The 17,697-nt window shown below is 57.0% G+C and overlaps 3 protein-coding genes across 3 annotated transcripts in view; all 3 read left to right on the top strand.

The window, feature by feature from the left end:
• Positions 1 to 365: 365 nt before the first annotated feature.
• On the top strand, positions 366 to 818 carry LOC115385790 (C-type natriuretic peptide 2-like). Its single transcript, XM_030087865.1, has 2 exons — positions 366 to 452; positions 546 to 818. The coding sequence occupies exons 1-2, from the start codon at positions 366 to 368 to the stop codon at positions 816 to 818; spliced, it is 360 nt and encodes a 119-aa protein (XP_029943725.1).
• A 630-nt stretch (positions 819 to 1,448) lies between these two features.
• On the top strand, positions 1,449 to 2,884 carry LOC115385787 (stress-associated endoplasmic reticulum protein 1). The gene is made up of 3 exons (XM_030087860.1): positions 1,449 to 1,766; positions 2,564 to 2,639; positions 2,759 to 2,884. Exons 1-3 carry the CDS (start codon positions 1,683 to 1,685, stop codon positions 2,797 to 2,799), a joined length of 201 nt encoding a protein of 66 aa, XP_029943720.1. The 5' UTR covers positions 1,449 to 1,682; the 3' UTR covers positions 2,800 to 2,884.
• Positions 2,885 to 9,799: 6,915 nt separating this feature from the next.
• camta2 (calmodulin binding transcription activator 2) overlaps positions 9,800 to 17,697 on the top strand; it is a 39,453-nt gene continuing 31,555 nt past the window's right edge. The window contains 7 exon segments of the mRNA XM_030087853.1: positions 9,800 to 9,861; positions 10,527 to 10,616; positions 10,792 to 10,895; positions 14,057 to 14,124; positions 14,256 to 14,391; positions 16,862 to 16,933; positions 17,432 to 17,579. Coding sequence (XP_029943713.1) covers positions 10,583 to 10,616; positions 10,792 to 10,895; positions 14,057 to 14,124; positions 14,256 to 14,391; positions 16,862 to 16,933; positions 17,432 to 17,579 — 562 coding nt within the window. The 5' untranslated portion in view covers positions 9,800 to 9,861; positions 10,527 to 10,582.

The raw sequence follows: 17,697 nt of genomic DNA, 5'->3' as shown, positions 1-17,697 counted from the left end.
GAGGACATGAGGACAGGACGGGGTGGAGACAGACAGCAGGACAGACAGAGGACATGAGGACAGGACGGGGCGGAGACAGACAGCAGGAGAGACAGAGGACATGAGGACAGGACAGGGCGGAGACAACAGGAGAGACAGAGGACATGAGGACAGGACGGGGCGGAGACAGCAGGAGAGACAGAGGACATGAGGACAGGACGGGGCAGAGACAGACAGCAGGAGAGACAGAGGACATGAGGACAGGACGGGGCAGAGACAGACAGCAGGAGAAGGACAGACATGGACAGAGGGAATATAACATCAGGCCTCGGTCGCCATGGTTACCAGGCTGCTCCACTGAACATTCCTTGTTGGCTTTTTGAAAGATGGCGGCCACTTTGACACTCCTCATCCTCCTCTTCATCACTGTCGTCATAGAGACAAAACCGTCTCCTCAACAAGACGAGCAGCAGGTGAGAGCATCACCTTCATCATGACCTTCATCATCATCATCATCACCCTCGTCATCATCGTCACCATGATTGTGGTTTTACGGTCTTGTGCAGGTCTTACGGTCCCTGTTCGGCTCCCACCTGTCAGCTCTCATCGTGGCCACGCCCCTTTCTGATGACATCAGAGAGGGTTCAGGCGTGGCCCCCGCCCCTCTGGGGTCAGGGGGCCAGAGGAGGGGGGCGGTGCCTGACTTCTTCCTGGATGTTCTGCGGCGGCAGACCAGGATGCAGCGGCGGGGCCGGAAGTCCACGGTGGGAGGGGGGGGGAGGGGCTGCTTCGGGATGAAGATGGACCGGATTGGTTCTGTCAGTGGACTGGGCTGTTAGGCCCCGCCTACATGTTACCATGACGACTGCCGTCAGCTGGCAGGATGCACTTTATCACAGTAACACCCTCCTTCCACTGCAGACGCCCCTCAGCTGGACCACATCTCAGTCTTAGTGAGCGTTCTTTGACAGGGTGACCTTTGACATCTGAGCTGACTTCCACATGACCTCTGACCTCCAGCTCCAGGAACACCTGAGCAGAGGGTCCATGATGAATTGAAACTAATGAACATTAACTCCTGGCTGCATTACAGCCAGCAGTGTGTGTGTGTGTGTGTGTGTGTGTGTGTGTGTGTGTGTGTGTGTGTAATAAACTCCGGTGGAACATCCTCAGTTCTCCTGTTGCTTTATTTTTTTCACTCGTTCGGACTCACTGCTGCCACATTGTGTCCAGGAGGGGTATTCCACATTGTGACCTTTAACCCTTTACCTCCTTTGAAGACGTTTATTGTCACGTTTCACTGAAGCTGTGTGAACTGGATTGGAACCGGATTCAAACGTCTGCGCTGCGTTTCGAGTGAAAACGCGTCGTTTCTTGTTTTTTCCTCAGAAAATGTGGCTGTTGTTTCTAGTTGCCGCCACTGGAGGGCAGCAGCCGCCATCTTGAAGCCTCCGGTATCACGTGACCGGGCTGTCGGCTTCAGTTAGCTCGCTGCTAGCCGGCTAACGTTAGCTCAGCTGCCCGTGAGGACGGAACCGACACCGGCGGAGCGGGACCTCCTCCTCCACGTCCAGCCCGGCGCTGCTGCTGCTCCCGCTCCGGCTCCGGCTCCTGCTCCCGGCCCCGGCCCCTGCTCCCGGCCCCGGCTCCTGCTCCCGGCCCCGGATCTGCTCCCGGCCCCGGGCCGCCTCTCTCAGCCCAGCATGTCGGGGGTTCAGCGGATGAAGGTGGCTAACGAGCGGCACAGCAAGACGATCACACAGCGGGGACACGTCCAGAAGACCTCGGTACGGGGCTGCGGGCTCTGGGGGGCGGGGGCCGGGGGCCGGGGGGCCGGAATGTCTGAGCGGCGGCCCGTGATCCGCGAGGACCGGGGACCGGGCTTCGGCGTCCGGTACGGGGTTCGGGTGTCAAACGAACCCCGGCAGGAGAAAGCAGCTGGGCTAATGCTAGCTAAAGCTAGCTCCGCTTTAAGCTGTCAGCCGGTTCCAGAGCCCAGTCAGAACCAGAACCGGTACAGTCTGAACCAGAGCTGGTATCTGAGCTCCAGTCAGAACCAGAACCGGTACAGTCGGAACCAGTCTGGAACCACAGCTGGTATGTGAGCTCCAGTCAGAACCAGAACCGGTACAGTCTGAACCAGAGCTGGTATCTGAGCTCCAGTCAGAACAGATCCTGGATCCTGGTTCAGCAGGGGGGCTCAGGCTGCTTCCTGGATCACTGTGGATCCTGGTTCAGCAGGGGGGCTCAGGCTGCTTCCTGGATCACTGTGGATCCTGGTTCAGCAGGGGGGCTCAGGCTGCTTCCTGGATCAGTTTGATTGATGACTGGTACCAGTCCATCTGGTACCTGGACCAAACAGATCCTGACTGGTCAGTATGGGATTGATCACGTGGATTGATCGGGTGGACTGATTGGGTGGATCAGGGTGGAGTGATCGGGTGGATCTGTGTGGATCAGGGTGGAGTGATCGGGTGGATCAGGTGGAGTGATCGAGTGGATTGATGGGGTGGATCACTGTGGGTCAGGGTGTATCTGACAGGAAGTGATGTCATGAGGCGCTCATGGTTTGTTGTCTTTCCAGCGGCCTGTGAACGAGGACAAGTCTCCGGTCGGTCCCTGGCTGCTGGCGCTCTTCGTCTTCGTGGTGTGTGGCTCAGGTGAGGTCCTGGGGGGGGGGGGGGGGGTTGTTTTGGGGGGGTGTTGGGGGGGTTGTTTGGGGGGTGTTCGGGGGTTGTTTGGGGGTTGTGAGGTTCTGATGAATGTTTCTGCCTTGCAGCCATCTTCCAGATCATCCAGAGCATCCGGCAGGGCATGTGAGACCACCAGACCCAAACCGGCTCGGCCCGGCGGAGGGGGCGGGGCCTGATGGATTGGGGCGGGGCTTGGAGGGTGAAGTGGGGGGGTGGGGTCTGGAGGATGGAGGTGGGGCCTGGAGGGTGGGGGTGGGGCGTGGGAGTGGGCGCGGCCTGGAGGATGGGTTGGGGGCGGGGCCTGTGATCATGAACATTTCTTTGTTTCCAGGCGCTGGTGGTAGTTAGTGATTAGTGACCACTAGTTTAGTTTATATCAGGACCGGTTCAGGAGGACCGGGTCCTGGTCTACAGTGACTGGTTTTAGGACCGGTTCAGGAGGACCGGGTCCTGGTCTACAGTGACTGGTTTTAGGACCGGTTCAGGAGGACCGGGTCCTGGTCTACAGTGACTGGTTCAGGACCGGTTCAGGAGGACCGGGTCCTGGTCTACAGTGACTGGTTCAGGACCGGTTCAGAAGGACCGGGTCCTGGTCTACAGTGACTGGTTCAGGACCGGTTCAGGAGGACCGGGTCCTGGTCTACAGTGACCGGTTTTAGGACCGGTTCAGGAGGACTGGGTCCTGGTCTACAGTGACTGGTTCAGGACCGGTTCAGGAGGACTGGGTCCTGGTCTACAGTGACCGGTTCAGGACCGGTTCTTCTGGTTGATCTGTGATTTTCAGATTAAGTCTTAAATCTTCTTGGTGTCCAGACGGTTTTAACTTCTCAGATTTAAAGGAGCAAACTGCTGTTTTCTGCCCCTCAGACCCCCTCAGACCCCCTCAGACCCTATCAGACCCCCTCAGACCCCCTCAGACTGGCCTCTCAGACACCCTGCTGACCCCTCAGACACCTTAAAGCCCCCTGCTGGCCCCTCAGACCCCCCGCTGGGCCTTCAGACCCCCCGCTGGGCCCTCAGACCCCTCAGACCCCCTGCTGGGCCCTCAGATCCCCGGCGCTGGGCCCTCAGACACCCTCAGACCCCCCGCTGGGCCCTCAGACCCCCTTCAGACCCCCCACTGGGCCCTCAGACCCCCTTCAGACCCCCCGCTGGGAACTCAGACCCACCCGCTGGGCCCTCAGACACCCTCAGACCCCCCGCTGGGCCCTCAGACCCTCCCGCTGGGCCCTCAGACCCCCCGCTGGGCCCTCAGACCCCCTCAGACCCCCCGCTGGGCCCTCAGACCCCCTTCAGACCCCCCGCTGGGCCCTCAGACCCTCCCGCTGGGCCCTCAGACCCCTTCAGACCCCCCCCTGGGCCCTCAGACCCCCCCGCTGGGCCCTCAGACCCCCCTGCTGGGCCCTCAGACCCCCCGCTGGGCCCTCAGACCCCCTCAGACCCCCCGCTGGGCCCTCAGACCCCCTTCAGACCCCCCGCTGGGCCCTCAGACCCCCCCGCTGGGCCCTCAGACCCCTTCAGACCCCCCCCCTGGGCCCTCAGACCCCCCGCTGGCCCCTCAGACCCCCCGCCACCCCCCGGCTGGGCCCTCAGACCCCCCCCGCTGGCCCCTCAGACCCCCTTCAGACCCCCCGCTGGGCCCTCAGACCCCCCCCTGCTGGCCCCTCAGACCCCCTTCAGACCCCCCGTTGGGCCCTCAGACCCCCCGCTGGGCCCTCAGACCCCCTTCAGACCCCCCGCTGGGCCCTCAGACCCCCCCCGCTGGCCCCTCAGACCCCCTTCAGACCCCCCGCTGGGCCCTCAGACCCCCCCCCCGCTGGCCCCTCAGACCCCCTTCAGACCCCCCGTTGGGCCCTCAGACCCCCTTCAGACCCCCCGCTGGGCCCTCAGACCCCCCCCCGCTGGCCCCTCAGACCCCCTTCAGACCCCCCGTTGGGCCCTCAGACCCCCCGCTGGGCCCTCAGACCCCCTCAGACCCCCCGCTGGGCCCTCAGACCCCCCGCTGGGCCCTCAGACCCCCCAAGGACCTTTCAAGTCTTTCCAGAATAAATGAAATAAAAGCTCTTAAGTCGGGATTTTTTTTTTTTTTGTTTGTTTGTTTTTGTGACGAAGGTTTTCTGAAGCTCGGCTGAATATTTCACCACAGAACGCAGGAGGCTCTTATTGTGAAGGGGCAGCTGAGATCGAGACTTCCTGCCAAAACACTGTCTCCACTTTTCTACAAAATAAACCTCCGATATTTTCTCTACATCCCGAGTCTGTCCGTCCTTTCACAGTAAAACTGTCCACAGTGGACCGAGCTTCATACAGCAAACAGGAAGTTCATACACCAAACAGGAAGTTCAGCCTCACCAGCTGACATAGCTTCATACAGCAAACAGGAAGTTCATACACCAAACAGGAAGTTCAGCATCACCAGCTGACGTAGCTTCATACACCATACAGGAAGTTCATACACCGAACAGGAAGTTCATACACCATACAGGAAGTTCATACACCAAACAGGAAGTTCAGCATCACCAGCTGACGTAGCTTCATACAGCAAACAGGAAGTTATACACCAAACAGGAAGTTCAGCCTCACCAGCTGACATAGCTTCATACAGCAAACAGGAAGTTATACACCAAACAGGAAGTTCAGCCTCACCAGCTGACATAGCTTCATACAGCAAACAGGAAGTTATACACCAAACAGGAAGTTCAGCCTCACCAGCTGACGTAGCTTCATACAGCAAACAGGAAGTTCATACACCAAACAGGAAGTTCAGCCTCACCAGCTGACGTAGCTTCATACAGCAAACAGGAAGTTCATACACCAAACAGGAAGTTCAGCCTCACCAGCTGACGTAGCTTCATACAGCAAACAGGAAGTTCATACACCAAACAGGAAGTTCAGCCTCACCAGCTGACGTAGCTTCATACAGCAAACAGGAAGTTCATACACCAAACAGGAAGTTCAGCCTCACCAGCTGACGTAGCTTCATACAGCAAACAGGAAGTTCATACACCAAACAGGAAGTTCAGCCTCACCAGGTGACATAGGCTGTGTTCGAAACCGCATACTTACCTACTACTCGTGCTAAGTTATTGAGTATGCAGTGTGTTTACACTGGCAGTATGCGATTTTGAGTATGCGAGAAGTTCCCGGATGCATACTGCATTCGCCAGAAATGTTGAGTATACATCGTGTGTTCACTACTCATACTGAAATTACCCAAGATGCAACGCGACGGATATTTGAATAAACTTTATTCAGTTCACAATGACTGTTTCTTCATGATGTACATTTACCCAGCTGAGTATGGTTCTAGATTTAATCTTCCCTCCATTGTTTGTGCTCATAGGGATGTTATGTTACGAGATTTCTGATTGGATTGACAATGATTAAAAATAGTAAAAAACCCCCACTTACATCTGAGAACAAGTCCATGCTGGAAGCGACCATGATGGACCGAAGACGGCGAGCCGATCTTTGTTGAAGAGCCGAAAAAACTCTCCGTCGGTAAAGCATCATAATTGGCATAATAAGTGGTCCGTTAACGGGACACCGGTACAAACGGCGATGTTAAGCGAGATTTATTGCTGAAAGGTTGACTTCTTGTTTTCAAAGTAAAAGCACAGATTTATCACTGAGGTTTTTTTGCATGAGAAAGGGAAAGGGGGGGTTTATTTTGGTGAAAAAAACCGGAAGTGCGTTGCTCACTGCGGCTGGCTTGAATTTCGCCGAATTCGTCTGAACAAAATCCTAAACGGCTGATATTCGGACAAATAAACGACACACTCGGCTCTAAACCACCACTTTGTCGCCTAATTTAAAAAAAAAATCTCAATGAAGTTCTACATTTGACGAGTTTAGAGCTAAAGTGAAATCAGCTTTAGCAGATCGATTTCTGCTCATGGAAGAAGTGCAATGCATTGTGGGTTATTATGTAGTATGCTGTAGTGTAAACGCTTCGCATACTGTTTGATGGACTGAGTAAGCAGGATGCAGGATGGATAGTATGAGTATGTAAGGATGTAGTAGACAGTATGCGGTTTCCAACACAGCCATAGCTTCATACACCAAACAGAAAGTTCATGCACCAAAAAAGAAGTTCAACCTGCCCAGCTGACATTTTGTGGATGTGAAAAGCTACATCAGCTGGCCAGGATGGCCTTCCTGTTTGGTGTATGAACTTCCTGTTCGGTGTATGAACTTCCTGTTTGGTGTATGAACTTCCTGTTCGGTGTATGAACTTCCTGTTTGGTGTATGAACTTCCTGTTCGGTGTATGAACTTCCTGTCCGGTGTATGAACTTCCTGTTCGGTGTATGAACTTCCTGTTTGGTGTATGAACTTCCTGTTCGGTGTATGAACTTCCTGTTTGGTGTATGAACTTCCTGTTTGGTGTATGAACTTCCTGTTCGGTGTATGAACTTCCTGTATGGTGTATGAACTTCCTGTTCGGTGTATGAACTTCCTGTATGGTGTATGAACTTCCTGTTCGGTGTATGAACTTCCTGTATGGTGTATGAACTTCCTGTTCGGTGTATGAACTTCCTGTATGGTGTACGAACTTCCTGTTCAGTGCCGGGCAGCGCCGAGGACGAGGAGCGCAGTGCGTCGGACCGCTGCACAGCGGGACACACGGAACACAGAGCGTCGTGGCGCCCCTTGTACGACCGCGGCGCCCCCCTCGGGACGTGGCGCCCTAGGCGGCCGTCTAGTTCGCCTATGCCTAGAGCCGGCCCTGATCGAGTTTATGAAGCTGTGCAGCTGAGAACTTGACGGGGTGAGTTCTGCCCTCGCAGGGACAAGTCTCTAAAAGCTATCTGCCCCGTTCACCCCCAGAGGCCTGGACTGCCCCAGCCGGGGGCCGGACCCAGGAGGACTCCCACGAGTCCTGCAGCTGCGGCGCTGAGACGGTCAGGAAAGTAAATTCTAGACAGAACAGTGGTGGTTCCTCACATCTGAGAGAGAGAGAGAGAGAGAGAGAGAGAGAGAGAGAGAGAGAGAGAGAGAGAGAGAGAGAGAGAGAGCTGCGGTTCTACAGCAAACTCATCTCAACACTGCAAACCAATCAGCATGTTAGAAACTCACCACACAGACACAAAGTGGAACACCCACCTGCTGTGACAGCAGCATCACCGCCCCCTGCTGGAAGAGCCTGCAATGACACCGCAGTGTCACCTTCACTTCCTGCCAGCAGGGGACGGAGCCGGGGACACGCTGAGGGACAGACTGTGGGACAGACTGTGGGACACGCTGAAGGACAGACTGTGGGACACACTGAGGGACAGACTGTGGGACACGCTGAGGGACAGACTGTGGGACATGCTGAGGGACAGACTGTGGGACAGACTGTGGGACACGCTGAAGGACAGACTGTGGGACACACTGAGGGACAGACTGTGGGACATGCTGAGGGACAGACTGTGGGACACGCTGAGGGACAGACTGTGGGACAGACTGTGGGACATGCTGAAGGACAGACTGTGGGACAGACTGTGGGACAGACTGTGGGACATGCTGAGGGACAGACTGTGGGACAGACTGTGGGACACGCTGAGGGACAGACTGTGGGACACGCTGAGGGACAGACTGTGGGACAGACTGTGGGACATGCTGAAGGACAGACTGTGGGACAGACTGTGGGACAGACTGTGGGACATGCTGAGGGACAGACTGTGGGACAGACTGTGGGACATGCTGAGGGACAGACTGTGGGACACGCTGTGGGACAGACTGTGGGACAGACTGTGGGACATGCTGAGGGACAGACTGTGGGACAGACTGAGGGACAGTCCACCCACAGCTGCAGGCCGTTCCTCAGTAGACCTTCTTCTCTGTACTGAACTCACAGCCTGGTGAGTCGTCGTCAGTCGGAGACCAGATCCTGATCCAGGTCCTGATCCAGATCCTGATCCAGGTCCTGATCCAGATCCTGATTCAGGTCCTGATCCAGATCCTGATCCAGGTCCTGATCCAGTTCAAAGTATGCATGAAACACCCGTATGTGGACTGTCTCCGCCCACTTTCCCTGGTCTGTATCGGACCAGACTGGTGCAGACTTGAGAAGCCAAATTACCCAGAATGCATTTCTCAAGACGCGAGGAGGACTGAAGACAGCGGGGGGCGAAACACTCCCAGCAGTTTACAGGGTTCTCAGGAGAACAGCTGTTTAGAACGTGGATCTGGTCTCAGTCGGTCCTCATCAGGACCAGCTCAACGCTTGTGGACCGGATGGTGGACCGAGGTGACCCGGCGGTCTGGAGTGACCTGAGGCGACCTGAGGTGATCTGAGGTGATCTGAGGTGACCCAGGGGTCCGAGGTGATCCGGGGTGATCCGGGGTGAGCCGGGGTGATCCGGGGTGAGCCGGGGTGATCCGGGGTGAGCCAGGGTGATCCGGGGTGAGCCGGCGCTCAGCTGCAGCAGGCTGTGACTCTCCTGTGGATCTTTACTGTGGATCCAGCGGGATCAGTTCCAGAGTGGATCTGCTCAGCTGGAGGACAGGTTCCGGTCTGAAGCGGTTTGATGACCTCAGAGCTCCGTCTCAGAGGACTGAAGGTCTTCTGCTGGTCCTCCTGCTGAATGTGGAGCCTTCAGACCAGAACCAGGAACTGTTTCATCAAGAACCACTGAGGAACCGGGACCGGTTCCACCTCGGTCGGGTCCAGAGGGGACGCCAAGCAGACGCTTCCTGTGACCAGCAGGGCTCAGTCTGCTCCTCCACCCAGCTGGTCCAGGTCTGAGTCTGCTCCTCCACCCAGCTGGTCCAGGTCTGAGTCTGCTCCTCCACCCAGCTGGTCCAGGTCTGAGTCTGCTCGTCCACCCAGCTGGTCCAGGTCTGAGTCTGCTCCTCCACCCAGCTGGTCCAGGTCTGAGTCTGCTCCTCCACCCAGCAGGTGGAGACGGGACTGGCTGGTTCTTGGGGGGTCTGAGCAGGACCCGCTGGATCTTGGGGGTCTGAACAGAACCAGAGACATGGGGGTGTGCAGGAGGAGGGGTTCTCCTGAACTGGTCTCAGCAGTCCAGATACAGGAGGACCTGCCTGCAGGCTGAGGACCGGAAACGGCCTGAGACTACAGGATCACAACCACAAACCCAACGGAATGACGTCACGGGACGTCATCACGCGCCACGCCCCCTTCGTCGTTGCTACGCAGTGACGTCAGCGGGAGAAGATGGCGGCCTTGCTGAAGGCGGAAGGTAAGGGATCTCCACGGGTCTTCCCCCCGAGCCAGCTGCTGCTCCCCGCTGCAGCATTCCTGCCTGACCGGCGGGCCGGGAGCCGCTGCCCGGCCCGGTGCGGCCCGGTCCGGCCTGGCCCGGTCCGCTCTCAGCTCGGCTCTGCTAGCCGCCGTTAGCCGTTACCCGGCGCGTCGGGATTAAACTCCCAGATATCCTCACATTTCCGCGGCTCCACCGGTCCGCGGCGCGGCGGGACGGACCTCCACGGGCCGCTGCCACCGCGCTCCGGAGGCTCTGCGGCACGGCCGCCCGCTGACGGGCCGACCGGTGATAGCGGTTAGCAGAGCCGGCAGCAGCTGCACGCTCCTGCCGGGGGAGGGGCTCCGGGCGGCGGCTGCAGCTGACAGGAGAGTCCGCGGCGTCAGCCGGGCCTCCGGGAGTGAGTGTGTAGGTGGGCTGTGTGCGAAGACCACACACACACACACACACACACACTGACCGAGCTCTCTGTTATGTAACGACACACACTGTCACTTATGGACACACACTTCAACAAAGTGGCTAAAATTTCAGCTGTTGCTAAGCAACAGGGTGTGCTGACACTGATGTGTGTTTCTAATGCTGTCTACCCGCGTGTGTGTGTGTGTGTGTGTGTGTGTGTGTGTGTGTGTGTGTGTGTGCAGGACGGTGCGTGCGGCTGTGTGTTGTTTGAGCTTTCCTCCTGCATGGACCTGTCACCATGAGCATCAAGGAGATGGTTTCCACGGAGACAGGTGAGTTGCAATGGTGACGCCAGTGTTACTACACGATGTCCTGAACAGTCAGCCAATCAGGTCATCTGTATTCCACAGTCCTGGGTCTACTGAGAAACATACACACATCTAGGTGTGTGTTTGTCTGTGTTTTACGTGTGTGTGTGTGTGTGTGTGTGTGTGTGTGTGTGTCCAGATACCAAAGGACAGAGGAAGGTGTTTGTTCCAAACAAGTTGCTGGAGTGTCTCCCTCCATCGTCCAGTCTGCCCAACGAGCGGCTCCGCTGGAACACTAACGAGGTGGGTTCTACTGACGAGGTGGAACACTAACGAGGTGGAACACTAACGAGGTGGGTTCTACTGACGAGGTGGAACACTAACGAGGTGGAACACTAACGAGGTGGAACACTAACGAGGTGGAACACTAACGAGGTGGGTTCTACTGACGAGGTGGAACACTAACAAGGTGGAACACTAACGAGGTGGGTTCTACTGACGAGGTGGAACACTAACGAGGTGGGTTCTACTGACGAGGTGGAACACTAACGAGGTGGAACACTAACGAGGTGGAACACTAACGAGGTGGGTTCTACTGACGAGGTGGAACACTAACGAGGTGGAACACTAACGAGGTGGGTTCTACTGACGAGGTGGAACACTAACGAGGTGGGTTCTACTGACGAGGTGGAACACTAACGAGGTGGGTTCTACTGACGAGGTGGAACACTAACGAGGTGGAACACTAACGAGGTGGAACACTAACGAGGTGGGTTCTACTGACGAGGTGGAACACTAACAAGGTGGGTTCTACTGACGAGGTGGAACACTAACGAGGTGGGTTCTACTGACGAGGTGGAACACTAATGAGGTGGGTTCTACTGACGAGGTGGAACACTAACAAGGTGGGTTCTACTGACGAGGTGGAACACTAACGAGGTGGAACACTAACGAGGTGGGTTCTACTGACGAGGTGGAACACTAACGAGGTGGGTTCTACTGACGAGGTGGAACACTAACGAGGTGGGTTCTACTGACGAGGTGGAACACTAACGAGGTGGAACACTAACGAGGTGGAACACTAACGAGGTGGGTTCTACTGACGAGGTGGAACACTAACAAGGTGGGTTCTACTGACGAGGTGGAACACTAACGAGGTGGGTTCTACTGACGAGGTGGAACACTAACAAGGTGGGTTCTACTGACGAGGTGGAACACTAATGAGGTGGAACACTAAAGGCCTCAGTATACTCCCCCGTGGCCGCCACGGCGTTCCTACGCCGGCAACCCTACGCCGCTACTGAACATATCTTGCTCCTGCGTCAAGGGAACGCCCTCCTCTGCCAAGCCGCTAGCAGTCACAACAACAATGCGGCTTCCGTAGCTCCGGCTTTACCTAGACATAGATCTATAGACATAGATTTCTAGACGTACGTATCTAGACACGCGTGCATTTACCGAACATATATCTGCATATATGACATATCTGGTGACACCGGGTGTGGTGGAGGAGAGGCTGAGCGGACCGTGATGAAATATTGGTGAAACTAATGAGCTTTTGGACGATTAAAGCCGTTTTAGGAGCGGCTCTACACATAGCCCCGTCTGCTAACAGTGCTAACACTGCTAACAGCATCGGGATGTGCGCCGCTCAATTTTGGATCTAAATTTCTCCCGAAGCACTGTTCGGACCAGAAAAGCATTCCGGGTGAGTTCTACTTTATTCTATAAACAAAGCGAAAGTGGACCAATCACAGCCCTCGACGTTCACGTCACCACGCGTCGAAACAACGCGAAGTCACAATTTTCGGGAGGCGCACGTCAAGCCCCGACGTAGCCCGTCGTAGGGCTACGACGTCTACGTCGTAGGAACGACGTAGCGGCGACGGGGGAGTATACTGAGGCCTTTACAAGGTGGGTTCTACTGACGAGGTGGAACACTAACGAGGTGGAACACTAACGAGGTGGGTTCTACTGACGAGGTGGAACACTAACGAGCTGGAACACTAACGAGGTGGGTTCTACTGACGAGGTGGAACACTAACGAGCTGGAACACTAACGAGGTGGGTTCTACTGACGAGGTGGAACACTAACGAGGTGGAACACTAACGAGGTGGGTTCTACTGACGAGGTGGAACACTAACGAGCTGGAACACTAACGAGGTGGGTTCTACTGACGAGGTGGAACACTAACGAGGTGGAACACTAACGAGGTGGGTTCTACTGACGAGGTGGAACACTAACGAGGTGGAACACTAACGAGGTGGGTTCTACTGACGAGGTGGAACACTAATGAGGTGGAACACTAAAGGCCTCAGTATACTCCCCCGTGGCCGCCACGGCGTTCCTACGCCGGCAACCCTACGCCGCTACTGAACATATCTTGCTCCTGCGTCAAGGGAACGCCCTCCTCTGCCAAGCCGCTAGCAGTCACAACAACAATGCGGCTTCCGTCGCTCCGGCTTTACCTAGACATAGATCTATAGACATAGATTTCTAGACGTACGTATCTAGACACGCGTGCATTTACCGAACATATATCTGCATATATGACACATCTGGTGACACCGGGTGTGGTGGAGGAGAGGCTGAGCAGACCGTGATGAAATATTGGTGAAACTAATGAGCTTTTGGACGATTAAAGCCGTTTGAGGAGCGACTCTACACATAGCCCCGTCTGCTAACAGTGCTAACACCGCTAACAGCATCGGGATGTGTGCCGCTCAATTTTGGATCTAAATTTCTCCTGAAGCACTGTTCGGACCAGAAAAGCATTCCGGGTGAGTTCTACTTTATTCTATAAACAACGCGAAAGCGGACCAATCACAGCCCTCGACGTTCACGTCACCACGCGTCGAAACGACGCGAAGTCACAATTTTCGGGAGGCGCACGTCAAGCCCCGACGTAGGGCTACGACGTCTGCGTCGTAGGAACGACGTAGCGGCGACGGGGGAGTATACTGAGGCCTTTACAAGGTGGGTTCTACTGACGAGGTGGAACACTAACGAGGTGGGTTCTACTAACGAGGTGGGTTCTACTAACGAGGTGGGTTCTACTAACGAGCTGGAACACTAACGAGGTGGGTTCTACTAACGAGGTGGGTTCTACTAACGAGCTGGAACACTAACGAGGTGGGTTCTACTAACGAGGTGGGTTCTACTAACGAGGTGGGTTCTACTAACGAGCTGGAACACTAACGAGGTGGGTTCTACTAACGAGCTGGAACACTAACGAGGTGGGTTCTACTAACGAGGTGGGTTCTACGAAGACGTGGGTTCTACTGACAACCCAGGTTCTTGCGGTGATGGCGGTTCTCATAAGGAGGCAGGGTCTACTCACATGATGGGTTCCAGTAACAGTTTGGGTTCTGCTGAAGACCAGCTGTGGAACCAGACTCAGGTGGAACCGGGCTCCTGGTCCTGTCCCACTTGTCCCTCTCACTTCCTGGTTCTGTGTCTGCAGGAAATCGCCTCGTTCCTCATCTCCTTCGAGAGACATGAAGAGTGGCTGTCCTGCAGCCTGAAGACCAGGTAGAGTCTGTCTCTGATTGGCCGTCTCTCTGTGTCTCTGCTCTCTGATTGGCCGTCTCTCTGTGTCTCTGCTCTCTGATTGGACATCTCTGTGTCTCTGCTCTCTGATTGGCCGTCTCTCTGTCCTCCAGGCCGAAGAATGGCAGCATCGTCTTGTACAACCGGAAGAAGGTGAAGTACCGGAAGGACGGATACTGCTGGAAGAAGAGGAAGGACGGGAAGACCACCAGGGAGGACCACATGAAGCTCAAGGTCCAGGGCATGGAGGTGAGGATGGCGGGGGACAGCCGGGGTCAGCCGGGGACGCCGGGGTCAGCCGGGGAAACCGGGGACAGCCGGGGACAGCCGGGGACAGCCGGGGACAGCCGGGGACAGCTGGGTACCGCCAGGGTCACCTGGGTACCGCCGGGGTCAGCTGGGGACAGCCGGGGACAGCCGGGGTCAGCTGGGGACGCCGGGGTCAACGGTCACTCTTTAGGACTCAGGGGGTAAAGCCAGGTGCAGAGTGGAGATCCAGTGACCTGACCTGTAGGGTCAGAGGTCAGGGTGTCCTGTAGGGTCAGGGGTCAGGGTGTCCTGTAGGGTCAGGGGCCAGGGTGTCCTGTGGGGTCAGGGTGTCCTGTAGGGTCAGGGGTCAGGGTGTCCTGTAGGGTCAGGGGCCAGGGTGTCCTGTGGGGTCAGGGTGTCCTGTAGGGTCAGGGTGACCTGTAGGGTCAGGGGCCAGGGTGTCCTGTAGGGTCAGGGGTCAGGGTGTCCTGTAGGGTCAGGGTGACCTGTAGGGTCAGGGGTCAGGGTGTCCTGTAGGGTCAGGGGTCAGGGTGACCTGTAGGGTCAGAGGTCAGGGTGTCCTGTAGGGTCAGGGGTCAGGGTGTCCTGTGGGGTCAGGGGTCAGGGTGTCCTGTGGGGTCAGGGTGTCCTGTAGGGTCAGGGGCCAGGGTGTCCTGTGGGGTCAGGGTGACCTGTAGGGTCAGGGGTCAGGGTGACCTGTAGGGTCAGGGGTCAGGGTGTCCTGTGGGGTCAGGGTGTCCTGTAGGGTCAGGGGTCAGGGTGTCCTGTGGGGTCAGGGTGTCCTGTAGGGTCAGGGGCCAGGGTGTCCTGTGGGGTCAGGGGTCAGGGTGTCCTGTGGGGTCAGGGTGTCCTGTAGGGTCAGGGGTCAGGGTGACCTGTAGGGTCAGGGGTCAGGGTGTCCTGTAGGGTCAGGGGTCAGGGTGACCTGTAGGGTCAGAGGTCAGGGTGTCCTGTAGGGTCAGGGGTCAGGGTGTCCTGTGGGGTCAGGGGTCAGGGTGTCCTGTGGGGTCAGGGGTCAGGGTGTCCTGTAGGGTCAGGGGCCAGGGTGTCCTGTGGGGTCAGGGGTCAGGGTGTCCTGTAGGGTCAGGGGCCAGGGTGTCCTGTGGGGTCAGGGGTCAGGGTGTCCTGTGGGGTCAGGGGTCAGGGGTCAGGGTGTCCTGTGGGGTCAGGGGTCAGGGTGTCCTGTAGGGTCAGGGGTCAGGGTGTCCTGTGGGGTCAGGGGTCAGGGTGTCCTGTGGGGTCAGGGTGTCCTGTGGGGTCAGGGTGTCCTGTAGGGTCAGGGGCCAGGGTGACCTGTGGGGTCAGGGTGTCCTGTGGGGTCAGGGTGTCCTGTAGGGTCAGGGGCCAGGGTGTCCTGTAGGGTCAGGGGTCAGGGTGACCTGTAGGGTCAGGGGTCAGGGTGTCCTGTAGGGTCAGGGTGTCCTGTCGGGTCAGGGGTCAGGGTGTCCTGTAGGGTCAGGGGTCAGGGTGACCTGTAGGGTCAGGGGTCAGGGTGTCCTGTGGGGTCAGGGTGTCCTGTAGGGTCAGGGGCCAGGGTGACCTGTGGGGTCAGGGTGTCCTGTAGGGTCAGGGGTCAGGGTGTCCTGTAGGGTCAGGGTGTCCTGTCGGGTCAGGGGTCAGGGTGTCCTGTAGGGTCAGGGGTCAGGGTGACCTGTAGGGTCAGGGGTCAGGGTGTCCTGTGGGGTCAGGGTGTCCTGTAGGGTCAGGGGCCAGGGTGACCTGTGGGGTCAGGGTGTCCTGTAGGGTCAGGGGCCAGGGTGACCTGTGGGGTCAGGGTGTCCTGTCGGGTCAGGGGTCATTGTGTCCTGTGGGGTCAGGGTGTCCTGTAGGGTCAGGGGTCAGGGTGACCTGTAGGGTCAGGGGTCAGGGTGTCCTGTAGGGTCAGGGGTCAGGGTGACCTGTAGGGTCAGGGTGACCTGTAGGGTCAGAGGTCAGGGTGTCCTGTAGGGTCAGGGGCCAGGGTGTCCTGTGGGGTCAGGGGTCAGGGTGTCCTGTGGGGTCAGGGGTCAGGGTGTCCTGTGGGGTCAGGGGTCAGGGTGTCCTGTAGGGTCAGGGGCCAGGGTGTCCTGTGGGGTCAGGGGTCAGGGTGTCCTGTGGGGTCAGGGGTCAGGGGTCAGGGTGTCCTGTGGGGTCAGGGGTCAGGGTGTCCTGTAGGGTCAGGGGTCAGGGTGTCCTGTGGGGTCAGGGGTCAGGGTGTCCTGTGGGGTCAGGGGTCAGGGTGTCCTGTGGGGTCAGGGGTCAGGGTGTCCTGTGGGGTCATGTCTGGACGTTGTCATGATGGAACCTCAAGCCAAGAGATTATTTGGGATCATAACCAGACCAGGACCTCCGGTCAGACCAGGACCTCCAGTCAGACCAGGACCTCCGGTCAGACCAGGACCAGCACTGCCACACTGAGCTTTAATAATGTGTGTGTGTGTGTGTGTGTGTGTGTGTGTGTGTGTGTCAGTGCCTCTACGGTTGCTACGTCCATTCCTCCATCGTGCCGACATTCCACAGACGATGCTATTGGCTGCTGCAGGTAAACACACCTACACACTATACACACTGCACAACACACACTCAACTACACACTATACACACTGCACAACACACACTCAACTACACACTATACACACTGCACAACACACTCAACTACACACTATACACACTGCACAACACACACTCAACTACACACTATACACACTGCACAACACACACTCAACTACACACTATACACACTGCACAACACACACTCAACTACACACTATACACACTGCACAATACACGCTCAACTACACACTATACACACTGCACAACACACACTCAACTACACACTATACACACTGCACAACACACACTCAACTACACACTATACACACTGCACAACACACACTCAACTACACACTATACACACTGCACAATACACGCTCAACTACACACTATACTCACTACACAACACACACACTCAGCTACACAGTGCACAGCCGTACACAGACACACACAGAGTGGAGGGTCAGTGACGTCGGTGTGTGTCCAGAACCCGGACATCGTGTTGGTCCACTACCTGAACGTGCCGTCCCTGGAGGATTCTGGGAAATGCAGTCCTCTGCTGTGTGCGCTGGCCGACCGCCACGACAGTCTGCGGTGGAGCCGAGACGACCTGCTGAGCCAGCTGAGGCCCATGTGTACGGTAGACCGTCCCTGCCTGCGTCCTGTCCGGGGCGTCCCGTCCTGACGTGTCCCCGTCCTGACGTGTCCCCGTCCTGACGTGCCCCCGTCCTGACGTGCCCCCGTCCTGACGTG

This window comes from Salarias fasciatus, unplaced genomic scaffold (assembly GCF_902148845.1).
Source record: "Salarias fasciatus unplaced genomic scaffold, fSalaFa1.1, whole genome shotgun sequence".
Lineage (NCBI taxonomy): Eukaryota > Metazoa > Chordata > Actinopteri > Blenniiformes > Blenniidae > Salarias > Salarias fasciatus.
The sequence above is the reverse complement of the archived record's forward strand: the minus strand, read 5'-3'. Positions and strand labels throughout refer to the sequence as shown.

What these genes read in the sequence shown, in the direction of transcription:
- LOC115385790 (XM_030087865.1), top strand. Translation starts at nt 366, where the DNA reads ATGGCGGCCACTTTGACACTCCTCATCCTCCTCTTCATCACTGTCGTC. An exon ending in CTCAACAAGACGAGCAGCAG is followed by an intron (nt 453 to 545) that starts GTGAGAGCATCA and finishes GGTCTTGTGCAG; the next exon opens with GTCTTACGGTCCCTGTTCGG.
- LOC115385787 (XM_030087860.1), top strand. Translation starts at nt 1,683, where the DNA reads ATGTCGGGGGTTCAGCGGATGAAGGTGGCTAACGAGCGGCACAGCAAG. An exon ending in GACACGTCCAGAAGACCTCG is followed by an intron (nt 1,767 to 2,563) that starts GTACGGGGCTGC and finishes TTGTCTTTCCAG; the next exon opens with CGGCCTGTGAACGAGGACAA. An exon ending in CTTCGTGGTGTGTGGCTCAG is followed by an intron (nt 2,640 to 2,758) that starts GTGAGGTCCTGG and finishes TCTGCCTTGCAG; the next exon opens with CCATCTTCCAGATCATCCAG.